General features: G+C 40.4%; 2 protein-coding genes across 3 annotated transcripts; one reads left to right on the plus strand and one right to left on the minus strand.

Annotated features, from left to right (window-relative positions):
• Positions 1–1,600: 1,600 nt before the first annotated feature.
• Positions 1,601–9,880, minus strand: xrcc6 (X-ray repair complementing defective repair in Chinese hamster cells 6). The gene is made up of 13 exons (XM_084568148.1): positions 9,868–9,880; positions 9,324–9,401; positions 9,063–9,175; positions 8,570–8,711; positions 8,139–8,390; positions 7,720–7,906; positions 7,381–7,567; positions 7,112–7,280; positions 6,584–6,745; positions 6,330–6,459; positions 3,813–3,913; positions 3,593–3,709; positions 1,601–3,140 (listed from the first exon to the last, which is right to left on the minus strand). Exons 2-13 carry the CDS (start codon positions 9,394–9,396, stop codon positions 2,941–2,943), a joined length of 1,833 nt encoding a protein of 610 aa, XP_084424274.1. The 5' UTR covers positions 9,397–9,401; positions 9,868–9,880; the 3' UTR covers positions 1,601–2,940.
• Positions 9,240–14,188, plus strand: desi1b (desumoylating isopeptidase 1b). Of its 2 annotated transcripts, XR_014699642.1 has the most exons (7): positions 9,240–10,424; positions 10,609–10,630; positions 10,743–10,812; positions 10,963–11,072; positions 11,435–11,557; positions 11,949–12,154; positions 12,379–14,188. XR_014699642.1 is itself a non-coding variant. In XM_084568149.1 (6 exons), exons 1-6 carry the CDS (start codon positions 10,337–10,339, stop codon positions 12,028–12,030), a joined length of 495 nt encoding a protein of 164 aa, XP_084424275.1. In that variant the 5' UTR covers positions 9,240–10,336; the 3' UTR covers positions 12,031–14,188. The 2 variants fall into 2 exon arrangements, 1 of the variants encoding a protein (XP_084424275.1); XM_084568149.1 differs by having other exon boundaries at positions 11,949–14,188.
• Positions 14,189–15,394: the final 1,206 nt, after the last annotated feature.

Raw genomic sequence — 15,394 nt, forward strand, 5'->3', positions numbered from 1 at the left:
ATTCCGGTAGTAGGCGTTCCACTCAGCCATCAGTGCTGCCTTTGGTTACAGTACAACATGATTGTATAGTTAAATTCTGTAATAGCATACCACAGGAAACAGACTGGATTCAAACATTATTTTGGCAGAAGAAATCTTCGTGCGCAAATAAAACTTGGCAACTTGACACCTCTCTGCTTGTTCTTGGGTCACAGAGTGCTCTTTCAAAACTTCAGAAAATACGCACTTACACAAATAAGTGTGGTGCTAATTTAATCGAAGAATGCGTGTTGTACAGTACGGAAGAGTATTGCTGCCACACTGTAGAAAAAAAAAAGGCTCAATATTATGTAATTACATGAAAGTTTCTTGTTATAACATGATATTTTTCACGTTTTAACAAGATAAGTATCACGTTATTTCATGAAATTATCACGTTATTACATGAAATTATCACGTTATTTCATGATAATGATATTTTCATGTTATAACGTGAAAATATGTTATTTCAAGATATATTTTCACGTTATAACGTGAAAATATCATTATCATGAAATAACGTGATAATTTCATGAAATAACATGATAATTTCATGTAATAACGTGATACTTATCATGTTAAAACGTGAAAAATATCATGTTATAACAAGAAACTTTCATGTAATTACATAATATTGAGCCTTTTTTTTTCTACAGTGTGGCAGCAATACGCTTCCGTAGTACAGCAAAGAGCTTAACTCGAAAAGAGCACCAAACGTCAATTAATACATTATTATTATATTTTTTTGTGATCAATTCTTTATTGTAATAAAGACAAAATACAGCAGTCAAACATAGAATTTTCAGTTTTCAACACCCACCCCCCATGAACAAACAGAACCCCCCCCCGTCTCTCTCAAAAAAAATAAAATAAAATAAAATAAATAAAAAATAAAAAATAGACAGAAAATTCCGCACTCACCTAAGACACACTTTTTCGGGCCTATCGTGTTGCACTCTGTCCTTCACCAGTCTGTGAGCCACCTCCCACTCCCGAAGAGTTTTAACGCTGGCTCCATGTATTCGGGCAACAGAACACTCCATCAAAACTATATCGAGAAAGGTGTTGGCCCACTGCTGCCAGGTCAAGGAATGTGGTGGTTGCCATCTTAGAGCCAACCTTTTTTTGGCAGCAGTGACACCCTTCCCACAGAACACGTCTCTGTTGCAGGGTCAGATCTAGAGGGGAGTCGTCATTGAGTAGGAGCAACAATGGCGAGAGTGGGACCCTAACTCCAAGTATGTTGCTTAAAGTATGACAAACTTTTTCCCTGAATTCGGCCACCCCTGGGCATTCCCAGTACATATGGATAAAGGATCCCAGGACACCTAATGAACATAAATCACAATTGGGAGATGGAATGATTTTCATAGAATGTCGCTTTCTAGGTGTGAGATACATCCTATGGACACATTTGAAGTGGATTAGCATATGGTATGGATTCTTAGATGTGTCCCTCAAGTTTTTCCATATTTTGTCCCAACAAATGTCTTCATTTACTACAGAAAGATCCCTATGCCATGTAGCTTCCACTGGCAGTGACTTGTGAGGGTCAGAAATGAATTTGTAAAGTTTAGAGACCACTCCCCGCGTTGATCCAGTTGAAAATAATAATTTATGAAGAGGATGTGTAGGGAGCACTGAGCCCCATGGAACACCATAAGCCCGCATAGCCGATCTTAACTGAAGGTAGAATCAATTAATACATTATTAATGTTTAATTAACTGAGGTTTCCACTACATGCTAGTTTAGCATGTAATCAGCCACTATTCGGTTCGTTGTTATTTAGAGGCAGCTTGAATAACCACTTTATCTTTACAATGATACTATATACATGAGACCTAAAACTAAAAACACACATATGGTCACTGGAGCATACGGTCACCTACTGCGCTGCTCTGCTACTTTCTTTCTACAAGTCCACGGGTCCAGCGAAGTAAGAGCAGGTGTTCTTGAGTGTCGGTGAGGAAGTCCTCAGAAGGCAAAAAAGTATCCTGAGTGAAGCGCTCCTCATCGTGACAACATAGTGCAGAGTGCGGCAACGTTTCCAATGAGTGACATCCACGCTTGGTAAAAGAACTGCTTTAAGTGTTCATTAAAACAAGCTTAAAAACACACAAGCACAGACAAACGGTGAGCGCAGGGTCATCGGCTGGCCGCCCCCTTTTAATTCTTTGGTTAGCTGCTGAGCGGGCCATACAAGCCAGCAGCATTTGGTTAGCTTATATTTCACAAAGTCTGAATTATCCTCTGCTGCTCTGTGGGCCATACAAGCCAGCAGCATTTACTTCATGTAGATTGTAGGTTAATCGTCATATCTCATGACCGTAGGTTTGTTAGTTGTTCCTCTGTTGGACAGGGAATCTAAATGTGTTTTGCCTGGGATCTTGGCACAAGGGATTGTAACATTTAATCCTGTGTATTAACGAATGCTTGCGTCGGGAAGAACTGGAAATGTTGCCTAAGATGCACAGTGTATCAACTCATGCAGTAATGTCAATGGAATTTGGTGCAGTGCTATAAAAAGTTTTATTCATCCAAATGCAACATTATCAACAAGTGTCATCAGCAGTATTTTCTAAGATACAGGGTATTCCCAACCATTCAGACTGGTTTCAGTGTTGTAAGACAAAATCAGCTACATGAGAGTTATTCCTCACAAGAAAATTACAATATAAAGATTTTTACATCCAAACCTCTAAAAGTGAGACTGAGACACTAATGTCTGATGTTAACCCTGGCCTTTAGTAAATCTTATCAAGCCCAACAGGATAAGATTTTGTTTACTTTTTTGTTTCAGACTGAACACGGTGTCTAGTCCACGGCAAAATTAAAAGCCACAGACTGTGTAGATACTTTTTTAAACAAAATGTACCGAGACTTGCTTCAAGTGGCAGGAGAGCGAGTCTGATACCGAGTCCTCATGGGCCCAGTCGGGCTGTCAGAGCATCTATCAGCTCCTGCTTCTTGGTCCCAGTGGTCCGAACTCCAAACTGCTTACAGGCCTCCTTCAGGACGGGCACGGTCAGCTTTACCAGAGTGCCGTTCTGCACGTGGGCCTTCAGCTCATCTTCTGTCACCTCCACTTTGGGTTTCTTCTGGGCTCCACCTCCACTTTCGGCTGCAAGTTCAGTCATGGAGTCAAAAGAATAACCAGACTTTTAACGTACATTAGCACAAAATGACTGCATTTCACTTATCGTCACACTGTTAAAACAATCGCCTAAGTCATTTTTTGTCAAAATAGTTTTTTTTGCATAAATTATTTCCTCATGACGCCGGCCACCTATGGTAAAATTTCCTACATCCTCAGTTGATCAGATCATGTGATTTTACCCCTTTAAGATAGTGGCCTATGCCAAATGTGTGCCTTAAGCGGATTTGCATTTTTGTGTTTCCTGAAAAACTTGAAAAAATGAGTTAGGCGATTATTTTAACAGGGTGACGTTATTTAACTTCATCAGTAACACAATCAAACCCCTTGACTTAATGAGGCAGCACTATTGAACCATACGGTACCACCACCAGGAAAAAACAACTTCGTTGAGTTCCAGAGATGACTGGAGTTCTGACCTGTTTTGCGTTTGGGTGCTGGTTTGCTCTCTGGATTGTAGTTGGCAGGATAGACTAGATCTTTAAACTCTTCGACCAGTGGACCCAGGCGGTGATCCATCTGCTCGACCTTTGGCTCTGAATCAGACAAAAAGAAAAAACAGGTGAAAAACAATGAGGTGAAAACACAAACAATGGTTGTAGCAGCCACAAAAAAATATTTTTTTTTTCTTCATCTTACGGATTAGGTCCTCCATTTCTTCTGGAGCCGTCATATCCAAAGCCAAGGCCTCTAGGTTCCTGTAATGCTGCTGGATGACTGGGTTCTCAAAAGCGTCGCTCCTGTGTTGTGTTAGAGAATGAAAACATGACAGAGATCTGACTTGTTCAGATTTTGACACCTCCTTGTGTCCATTTCCATATTGCAAATTCAAAGATGCTACAAGTTTCAGTAGTTTTAGTAGTTTTCTAGGATCAATATTTTTCACATTGGACATGCTTTCCTTATGAAATATTATTAGGAAACAATACATGAATTTTAACGGCTATGCAGATGACAGTCAACTATATTCAGCCATGAAGTTAGATGAGAAAAATCATTCGATCCAACTCCAAACATGCCTTGCAGACATAAAGACTTGGATGACTTTATACTTTGTACTAAACCCAGACAAAACAGAATTCACTGATTTTGGCCCCTACATGATAAGACTGACTATGTAATGACATAGTTTTTCCGAATGGGATTACCTTGGTCTCCAGCAAGATCATTGACTGGATTTAGCTTTGCTCTCAAATGCAGGCTTACAGACTCCTGTAGTTTAAAAAGTAGTATTTTTATTTTTTTTGCTGCGCCAGTTGAAGCCAGCAGCTGCTTGCAACAGCTCTTACTAGATCTCTCTTTTTTTCGAATTTAATTAACTTTTCACTTCTCTTTTGTGGAGATTACTTTTGTATATAGTTTTTCAGAGAGCATTGTACTTTTTTTTTGTTTTGTTTTTTATTGGGAGTCTCGCCATAGCCAAATATTTTTAACAACAGCCAGACCGGCCGGCGTTACTATGCAGGAAGTGGCCGGCGTAACTATGCAAGAAGCGGCCAGCGTGCGCATTGTTAACAGGAGGGAGCGGCTGATCGCCCTGCGTGGCGCTGTGGTGTTCCCTCGGGACAGACATGAGATCCTCACGGAGATGCTTCGTGGGACCCGCCGTGGACGCCGAGCAGGAAAACAACATCGACAAAAGAAGAGACGCTGTTCTCCCCTCCGTTACCATGGGCAACGTGAGATCGCCGCCATATAAGACGTTCGAACTGGCCGCACTCTGCAGGCTGTGGTGGCGTCGGCCATCCTGTGTGGAGTGGTCTGCTGGAGCAGTGGCATAGCAGAGAGGGAAAGGAAGAAGCTGGATAAGATCATCAGGAAGTCCAGCTCTGTCCTGGGCTGCCCCTTGGACTCGGTGGGGGAGGTCGGTGACAGTAGAGTTCCGCCTGAACTGTCCTCCATGCTGGACGATGGGTCCCGCCCCCCTCCATGGTGACCTGACAGGACTGAGGAGCAGCTTCAGTGACAGACTGCTTCACCCTCCATGTGTGAAGGAAAGATGCAGAGGGTCTTTCCTTCCTGCTGCTGTTAGGCTCCATGGCGAGCACTCCTAATATGTGCAATATTATTACACCTTATGGTGTAATAACACCAGTCTGTGCAATATGTCTATCATCTGTTCTGTCTCTGTCATTTCTGCATGCTGTTGCAAACTGCAATTTCCCCATTGTGGGACAAATAAAGGTTTTCTTCTTATTATTATTATTATTATTGAAGCTTCAGTTATCAGGCCCTTCTCCTGTGGAGAATTTGATAAAGCTTATAAGTGAGGCTGGCAGAGGTGACCTTGAACCATCCCTTAATAATGCTGCTATATGCCTAGGCTATTGGTGGATTTCCCATGACTACTGTTTGCTCCGTCACTATCCATGCATTTTTGTGTTACAGTATGGCAAGTCATAAGTCATAAACTCTGTATCCCTCTCTCAAGTTTCCCTAACCTTGTTCTGTCTCTATACCTGGTTGGTCTTAAACAGCTGGGTCCTGCTCAAGGTTTCTTCCTGTTAAAAGGGAGTTTTTCCCTTGCCACCGTCACTACAGTGCTTCAGGGGTTTCAAGCTCCATGGTCTGTAAAGCGTCTTAAGAATATTTGGATTGCTATTGATACTACATAAATAAGATGAAACGGAATTGAAAATGCTATATATTTGCTCTTTTCTTTTTATCCTTATGGTGTGTTCAGACAACCAATAAATAACAGTATCTTGCTACAAGTCATCTCAATGGAGGCCAGTAATACTACAAACTGATGCCTGACCCAGGTATCCTTGAAATTTGAATTTGTGTTCTGTTTGGTCTGAATGGAAGTAAAAACTATTACTGCAGCCCCACGTACTATAGAATACAATGTGGCAGAGGGTGGCAGCTATTGTGGGACTACCAGGTAACGTACATTCTTTAACAGATGACGACACAATAACATCAAAGAAGACCACTTCAACAGAGACTCTGGTGACAATGTCGCTGGGCATGCTTGGCATGTTTTCAGGAGCAATCGGAAAAACAACGCAAACACAATGTTGTGTGAGACCTGCAAAACTATTTCCAATTCGTAATGAGACCATGGCGGGCCGCCACAGTATTAACACTGTATGGGGAACACTGCTGTAGCATGGGGTTATAAAATATAACATTCCAGATTCTCTTTAAACCGACCTATATTTGAAGCGGAGCTTTGAGACGATCTCCTTCATTTTATCAACCTGTATTTGTGAAGCAGACGGGTGGCGGGGAGGATCCAGAGTCCGCAGGTCATCAGCGTACGGAAGGTAGATTACATTGAAACCTGATAAAGCCAAGAGAAATAGGATATCAATGTAAACTGACACGGTTTATTTAAACAAAGATAAAGCAGTACCAAAAGCAAAGTTAAAAATCTGGGATTCTTTATAACCCCAGCATGGACTTACCTGGTGGTGTGATCTGTAGTTTGCCCTCACTGACCTCTTCTTTTTGAGGAAGCAAAGCAACAAAACGTGGGGGGTAGTTTCGGCGGGAGATGCAACGGCACAGAGCGAACACGTTTCTCTCGCTACACTTATTCAACAAGGCAGAGAACAGGCATGCACTACCTATGGAGGAAAAAACACACAGGACATATTTGTTTCAGAGCATTAGGTATAGAATTCCTCTTGATTATAACTGCATAAGAAAAAAGGCTTTAAATGTATTAAACCATTAATAGTTTAAAATGTATTAGGTGTAAGTACTGGTTTTCTGCCATTTAAGAGAAGGCACACTTTTTTTCAGGACACATTATTCATTAGTCTCAGTCTTGACTGATTACTGACTGGTTTCCATTTCCATACTGTACAATGTAACATAATGTTTCCTATGTTTTACTTCCATTAAAAGCAATATGAAACTCATAGTATTTGGAAAAATCCACTGTCAGTACTGTGGCTGCAAATCTGACACAGCCAGACACACAGATGTACCTTTGACCTCATTCTCTTCAGGATAGAGAAAGACGGCAGGACGGATGTGGTGATGGAGTTTCAGCTTCTCCATCGGTTTGAATCCAATCAGAAACAATCCAGGGTCATCAAACTTCTTGATGGCGTCCACTTCATCCCTTTCCATCACGATCTGTTTCTTTCCATACACCTAGAACACGTTTTTCAGTTTCAGCTTCAAAGTGATTTAACTAAAACACATGAAAAACAACAAAACAAAAAAGGCATTCTATTAAGTCTGCTGCTTTTACCTGGGCTTTCTTTATCTCACTAGGCAGCAGCAGACTGCCAGTCTGGGTGTGAAAGGTACGTGTTTTGCTGTGAACTGGTTCATTCGTTTCCCTGTAAAGTTTGACTGGAGCTGGTTTCCGAGCTGCCACAGCAGTCGCATAAATTCCCACCGCTACATTTAAGCCTTCACCAAGACACAGATTTAACCTTAAGATAACAGAAAGGGAAGAATGGTGTGAGGAATAGGCAGAGAAGACAGCTTAGTGCAAACCAAAGAGGAATAGGAAGAGGAAAAGGAACAAACTATATAAGAAGGAACAGCTAGAATAACCTAGAACAACACCATCACTTATCTCTACCTGGCCATAGCTCTCTTCTTCTGTTCTTTAGCCCGGACCCGTTTCTGGAGGTCATCTAGTTTGTCACAAGGCTCGATCTGCAGCCCCAAATCACTGTCATCCTCTGGTGGACTAACAATGTCACGAAAGAAGAGCGAGACATCAAAGCCTCCTGGTTTCATCAGGTGCATTAAATCAATAACGACACCTAAGAGAAGAGGGATCAGTCAAGAGTGTGCTTAATAAATCACAAGGCTGCAATAAAGCAAGTACGTAATGAAAGTACGATTTAAAATGTTGACTGCTTTAATGAGCATAACTATGTCCATGATTTTATTGCTGTAAAATCCAAAGCTGTCCGTACAATAAAATCATATGCTGACTGCAAAACAGTTTAACAGGTTTCCATGAAAGAAGAGGAGCCTTTAGACCAGACCCACCAGTCTCCTTAAGATCTCCAGCCTTGGTGCGAGCCTGACGGTCCTTCACACTGTCGCCCCCGTGTGGATTATCCCTGCAGGTGAAAATCATCAGCTGCTTCTGTGCGAGGCGAAGCTTTATGTCGCTGAAGAGGTTGGCGCAGCACCACAGGGCATCACCTAATGATGTCTTCCCACTGCCCATGGTCTTTGCAGCCAGCTGGGCACCTTTTTCCCCCCGCAGAGCGTCAACGTCCTGGACTCGCTTTGCACCTGTGCAAAATAAAAAACAAAAAACAGACAGTGTTGTAAGAAAGATCTATTTAGCGATTTAAATAATAAAAAATATGTATCTCTTTACCCAAAACACAACTGATAAAAAAAAACCTGTTGGCTAATATCAACTGCAGCTTCACACTATTACTTCCTCTGCACACCAGCCAGCACCTTACCGGGTTCATCAAGGTCGTGGTACACATAGACATGTTTGAATGAGTTCCTGGGGTTTTTGCTCTGCTCCGTGCCGTAGAAAACCAGAGCCGACAGGTCCCTGTGACTGCTGATGATCTTACTAGTGTACACAGTGCGCACAACCTACGAAAACAAAACACAAACTGTCTGAGAAGAAACCTAAGGTAACTCTATAAACATGAATCCTTCTTTACTTTTCTCATATGATTTACATACAAATATATCAAGTCAAAATATCTATTTTCTAGCATATCACTATTACATTCTGCAATTCTTCAAAGCAATTTATGTTTAAAAGTGCTTCTTCCTGACTATGTCGTCTCAGTTTCTTGTGAATATTTTCAATAATTAAAACATATTTCTTGCTACAAAAACAAAGGAGATGGTGCAGAAATACTATAAATCAAATAGGACAAGACATTTCAATAAAACAACGCAAAATTAAATAACAATAAGCAAGATTACCAGCCTTACCTGCATGGTCATGTCAAAGTTAGAGGGTTCTCCGTCTTCCCCTTTGATGAACATTTCTTTGGAGGCGTCAACCAAGAACACCAGGCTGTCTCTTCCAGTGACTCTGTAATCTCCTGACAAAGACGGGGACCTGGTTTGTTTTGGTGGTTCAGACAGTGTCTTACATTTGTTATAATATACTATCTGTCACTGATCACCGAGATCAGCGGCAGCACTATTGCCCGCTGACATAAAGAGTATAATGATGATGTTTCATGTCACCTCCAGATTGCTCCCCTTCCTCCTGCTCCTCCTCCTCCTCCTCATTCCGGTAGTAGGCGTTCCACTCAGCCATCAGCGCTGCACTTGTTTACAGGACAACATGATTGTATAGTTAAATTCTGTGATACCACAAGAAACTGACTGGATTCAAACATTATTTTGGCAGAAGAAATCTTCGTATGCACTTAAAACTTATCAACTTGCCACCTCTCTGCTCGGTCTTGAGTTACAGTGCTCCTTCAAAACTTGACAAAATATGCACTTACACAAATAAGTGTGCTGCAAATCTAATCTAAGAATCCGTGTTGTACAGCAAAGAGCATAACTCAAACGTTAATTAATGTTTAATTAACTGAGGTTTCCTCTACAGCGAGGAAACATGGCGTTAGCTAGCATGTAATAGCCAGCCACTATTCGGTTCGTTGTTCTTTAAAGGCAGCTTGAATAACCACTTTACCTTTATAAGATTACACATTAACTATATATACTAGACCTAAAACTAAAAACTCACAAACAGTTGTTACTGTAGCACACAGTCACTTACCGTGCTGCTCTGCTACTTTCTTTCTACAAGTCCTGGCTAGTTTCAATGAGTGGCGCGCTCCTTTACGTGAGCGAGCACGCTGAAAACTCTTGTCGGACGTCTCGTCAGCGATTGGGCGCTTTTCTTTCAATCTAGTACACCAACCAATCATACGGAAGTGGGCGGGGTTTATTTGTAGGCTGCCCGGAAGAAGGTTCCTCATGAACTTTTTTCATATTATTATTTACAGTCAGACAGTGACACAGCATGAGCTGAGGGTACCCGGCAACTTCAGGGTAGAGTTGTATTTTCGACTTTATTTACTATTTTTCCTCATAAACAGCTTGTATCATATATTTATATTTATAACAGTTTGAGCACAATTTACTAAAACTTATTTTTAGCTAAAACTACCGGTAAGTCAGCTAGCCGGTCAGCTGTTGGTGAAAGGAAGTCAGGTAACTAGCTAAAGAAATCCGTTCGTGTCATCATGGACCAAACTGGCTCTTATCCGGTGAAACTGTACATTTACGATCTCTCCAGAGGCATGGCCCGCCAGCTGAGTCCTGTCATGCTAGGTGAGTTTTTGACGAGTCACCTGAGCTCGGGTTCATTAAAGCCCTTGAGTTCACCCTGGCTTGCGAAGGAAACAGATTTTGGATGACATACTGCTTTCTTCTGTCTTTATAAAATACTTCCTACATATAGCTAAGGCTGGATAAAGTTAATTCTAATTTAAATCATTTTATTTCATCTTCGCAGGGAAACAACTCGATGGGATATGGTGAGGCACCGTAAATAATGGACTGTTTGTTGGAGCTTTCTCACTAAGCTTAAGCTAATCGTGTGAAGTGCAACTCTTTCACAGCCTAAACTTTACGTTTGTTGTCTTAAAGGCACACGGCTATTGTGGTTTACGGAAAGGAGTACTTTTTCGTTGGAGAAGGAATCAACAATTGCGCACCTGTAAGACTCAACTCTGTCCCTTTTCCTCAGACATCCAGCACACACATTTTAAATATTGTAATGCTGTACTAGAAGAATTCTGAATGAAGAGTGTTTAGATCAAGGCATCCAATGAAGCATCTATGTATTGTGTTTGTGTTTATGTCATAGGGTGGTACCCCCTTGGGTGAACCTGACTCCGTCGTTGACATGGGCTTCACTGAGGTGCCTGAAGAGATATTTATGGAGTATCTAATGTCACTGGCAGGGTCCACATTCAGGTAAAAGCTCAATCTCATCACACATGTTTGGTTCACACAAGTCTTCAAATAATTAACTTACCGTACTACAGTGTATTTTTACATGTCTTTACTTGTGAATAATAATTATTTAAATTCTAATTAATATGTTTAATGCTGTGTTGAATCTATGGTGCATTGTCTTCGTAAGAGTAGCAAGTGAAAAAAGAAAATGAGCTGTTAAGTGTCACATCCTCCGTTCCTCCTGTTATCTCTCCATCAAAACGTCTCTATCTTGTCTTTTCCTGCTGCTCACCCGCCCTTCTCCACCCTTCGCGGCCTCTCGCTCCCCCTCCTCTGAATTCACGCCTCCATCTTCTCTCCTTCGCTCTCTTGGTGCACAGGGGTGACAAGTACAACTTGTTTGAGCACAACTGCAACACGTTCAGCAGCGAGGTGGCCCAGTTCCTCACGGGCAAAAAGATCCCGTCGTACATTACAGACCTCCCATCTGAAGTACTGTCCACGTGAGTTTCCTCAATCCGTGCCATAAGGCTACTGTTGCATCCCCAAAGCTCTGTTCATTTTCCCTGTGTTACTCTTCGTATTTGTGGTAAAACCATGTCTCTGCTCATACTGATGTTGAACATTTTGAATTGATAAGATATGACATCAAATAACATCTGACTTTAATTGTAAGTGGAAAAAACAGACGTGAACAGACTTAAAAGTTGTACATCGCGTATAATAGATAAATGTACACTGTGGGTATTTATATTGCAGTATATTATATTGCTTTTGTGACAGAGTGTCTGTTTGTCTCTTGCCTATGTGTGCCCCATTCTCCACTGAAAGAATTTGTCCGTGATCTTGTTTGATTTTAATCTAACTCCACTCTCCGCTGTGTTTCCTCCGTAGGCCGTTTGGCCAGGCACTCCGTCCCTTACTGGATTCTGTCGTTATAAACCCCGGAGGCAACAACATAACTGGACGGAGATAGACAGAGCTGTGCATATTAGGGAAGAAATACTTGATAACATCCGTTTCAGCGGTTGACAAGTTGATCTCTACTGCCAGTCACGTTTACAGCTAACCAGGGACACTCTCCTCTACTGAGTTTTAAGGTCTGTTTCTGCATATTCTGCATACAGTATTGAGGTTTTTAAGGTGTTTTAACCACTATAACCAGGTTACTAAACATAAATGTCTACTCCATATGATAAATCAGATTTAGCTATGAGTTTTTTTTAATAATCACTCAAATCATTATATATCCTACAAATTACTTGACATATCCTATGCTAAGATGTTGAATTCATCTTCTCTTTCTCTGTCATCCTTTGCTAAGGTGCTCCATCATAACAGTCTATCAGGAAGTGTTTTACTATTAGATGACCGGTCCAGAAATTGATTGTACAGAACCTAATATTAGAAGACAAAAGTATTTTTAGATGCTTAAAATGTTAACATGTTGAGAAGGACCAGTATGTATGATTTAATAAGGATCAAAACACGGTTCCTTAGCATTAAGGATTCACTCACACTGATGGTTTTGTTGCCCATGAATCCCCTCCTCTAGCCAAGGACAGAAATCTTCATTCTAAAGTATGAGCGAACTGTTCATCACACTAACTTTGATATAGCTCACATGTAATCGTACTAATTTATGACACAATATAAGTATAATATAGGTTTCTTTCACATGACAAACGTACTTTTGGGTAAAAAAAAAAAAAATACCAATTTCAAAAGCAGTTTTGGTACACTATACACCTACCTACTCAAATATGAAAAATGTTCATTCTCATAACATAGACTACAGAATTATTTTTCAGTGAAATAGAAATAAGAAATAATAAAGAATAATTAAAAACTGCGAAACTGATACGACACAACAGATTCCCGCTGACATCAGTTAATGTTCGAGATCAATCAAAAAAGCAAATACCGTCCGATACCGCTGTAATAAATCTCTGCCTCCCTACTAGGCACACAGTGTAACCTGCTCTTATTTTTACCAGCAAAGGCTGACTGATCCTATCATACATTCACCTTGTGCTCTTACCAGACATTGGCCTTGTCTTTCACATTTGTTGAAAGCTCCTTGGGACAGAGAGCGGAGTTTAATGCCTCCTACAACTTCCTACATTTCCCACATCATCTCATGGGAAACACCTTTTTTTTTTTAATTTTTATTTACTATACACATTATGAATGAGGAGTGTCTGTTTATGTTCAGGGATGCAGTTCATTATAAGGTTTCACAGTTCACCTGGCGTTTGGGTACAATTATATTTATTTTAAGTGAGTGTTAATGGGGTCTACTTTTTCCAACACTCCTCCACCAAGGTAGATCAGTTAAAACTGTTCTGCTGGCTTGTCTTTATGTTTTTAAAAAGCACATTTAGACGAACTCTAAAGCGCTTAACCTGCCACGAACATCTAACAATCATATGGATTGTGTTATTTTGACGTTGAGGACCACTCATCTCTGTCATTCCATCGTCTGTCATGTTGTTGAGTTTAGACAGAGTGTAACAAATCCACGGTGTGTGTCTGATAACATAGCACGGAAACAGTTTGAGAAGTACAGTATGTGTTTATATGACCAAACCATGCATAGTAAATGACATTTGCTACAGGTGTAATGCCAACAGCCTCTTACCTCCATTATTGTGTGGCCAGGAAAAACTTACCGTTGATGCCATCAGTGTCTTTTTTTCTTTTTACTTTTTTTTTTGTCCTGCAATAAGTTTATTCTTAGTGCAGGATAAAATGGAAGTTATTAATTATTTCCTTTGGATTATTAAATGTTATTTTGTACATTATGCTAGAGTTGTTTAACCTATTGCTATTACAGTACCGGATCCCCCGTAAAGGATGCGGGTCATGAAATATTAAATTATTTAGGTCAGTTAATTCATTTTAGTTTGAATTTGTGAAAGCTTAATTTTTCTGAATTAGTGCAATTTCCAAACCTGCGCGTCTTCTAGAAAAGTTGTATCCTTACATGCAGAGGTTCACTTTAAATCACTAAAAAATGATTAATAGAAATGGTTGAAAAAGTACAGAATTAACTCACTGCACTCTGTTAAATGTGTGACATTTTTAACCTGACCGAAGATGTACCATTAAAAAAAAATCTTTTATTAAAATAGTTTCGCTGTGAAGTGTTTTCTGTTGGTGGGGGGGCGGCACCGTGGCATGGTGGTTAGCACTGATGCCTTCAAATCCAGGCCGACTGGGTAGGATAATTAGCAATCTGACTTAAAAATGTGTAGATAAAGTCGGGAAATTCTTTCTGTGGGTCATGTGGTGTCATGAACAGCCACAAGGTGGCAGTACAGGATCATTGCAATCGTATTAGTTGCTTCGTGTCATGTCAATCAAAAATGAACTGTTTTCCAGTTTGGTATCATTCCTTTCATGGTTGCTTAATAAAGTTACAGGGATGTGTTTGGAACGGCTTTGAGTCTAAACAGGTAAAATTTAACTATTGTACTAACTGTCAGATTATCTCAAAGTATTTTTGTTTTCTCCACCTGCTCCAAGAGGAGCTGCTCTGTGTCTGACACAGCTACACCATCTGTGTTCAATGAATCTCTTCTCCATATACACTCACTGGCCACTTCATTAGGTATGCTAATGAAAATTCTTATCTTCTTATATAACTGCCCTGCACTAAATCCCCAGAATACCTTCATTAAAATAAGATTTATTGTGGGACTGTTAGATGTACAAGTGTTGATTAAATCCATTCACTGACACAAACTACCAAATAATAAATCCATATTGACTAATAATGACAACTGACAGGTAGAGTTTTCCCAATGCAACAAAGAAAAGCTGACTGTTCTTTGTTGCATTGTAAGTTAGACTCTGACTGCAAGGAGTTTTATCTGTTGAGTGCTGTGAGGACCAGGTGAAGTGCATGCTGTGTGTGCACAAAGGAATCAAAGAAGTCAAACCAACATAAGCCTTATATTAATTTAACTTTTTTTTTTTTTTTTTTTTTTTTAATATTGCACCTTCAAAAGTGGCATCGGTTACTAAACACCTTCAGTAAAGAACATCTTCAGAACAGTTTGGATATAAATGAGTCGTCTTGTTGCAGTAAGAAGAACGTGTACGTACAGTATATACATGTTTTTGCTACATACTGTGTTGGACACCGGCACGCTTCAGCTCACGTTTTACACAATTTATACATTTATCGCCCTTCTGTTCTCTTCGTTGAATTCCAGTTTTGCCGTGTCAAAGCTGCATAAACGGGGACAGCTCAGCATCTTCACTCTGCATTGAGTATCTCTATCTCCTGTACATCTTTAAACATGCTCACCACTCAAGTCTAGTTCATACTCCTT

The sequence above is a fragment of the Chelon labrosus genome (assembly GCF_963514085.1).
Source record: "Chelon labrosus genome assembly, chromosome: 19".
In the NCBI taxonomy this organism is placed as follows: domain Eukaryota; kingdom Metazoa; phylum Chordata; class Actinopteri; order Mugiliformes; family Mugilidae; genus Chelon; species Chelon labrosus.

What these genes read in the sequence shown, in the direction of transcription:
- xrcc6 (XM_084568148.1), bottom strand. Translation starts at nt 9,396, where the DNA reads ATGGCTGAGTGGAACGCCTACTACCGGAATGAGGAGGAGGAGGAGGAG. An exon ending in AAGCTCCGCTTCAAATATAG is followed by an intron (nt 3,914 to 6,329) that starts GTCGGTTTAAAG and finishes AACACAACACAG; the next exon opens with GAGCGACGCTTTTGAGAACC. An exon ending in AGAAATGGAGGACCTAATCC is followed by an intron (nt 3,710 to 3,812) that starts GTAAGATGAAGA and finishes TGTCTGATTCAG; the next exon opens with AGCCAAAGGTCGAGCAGATG.
- desi1b (XM_084568149.1), top strand. Translation starts at nt 10,337, where the DNA reads ATGGACCAAACTGGCTCTTATCCGGTGAAACTGTACATTTACGATCTC. An exon ending in GCTGAGTCCTGTCATGCTAG is followed by an intron (nt 10,425 to 10,608) that starts GTGAGTTTTTGA and finishes TCATCTTCGCAG; the next exon opens with GGAAACAACTCGATGGGATA. An exon ending in AAACAACTCGATGGGATATG is followed by an intron (nt 10,631 to 10,742) that starts GTGAGGCACCGT and finishes GTTGTCTTAAAG; the next exon opens with GCACACGGCTATTGTGGTTT.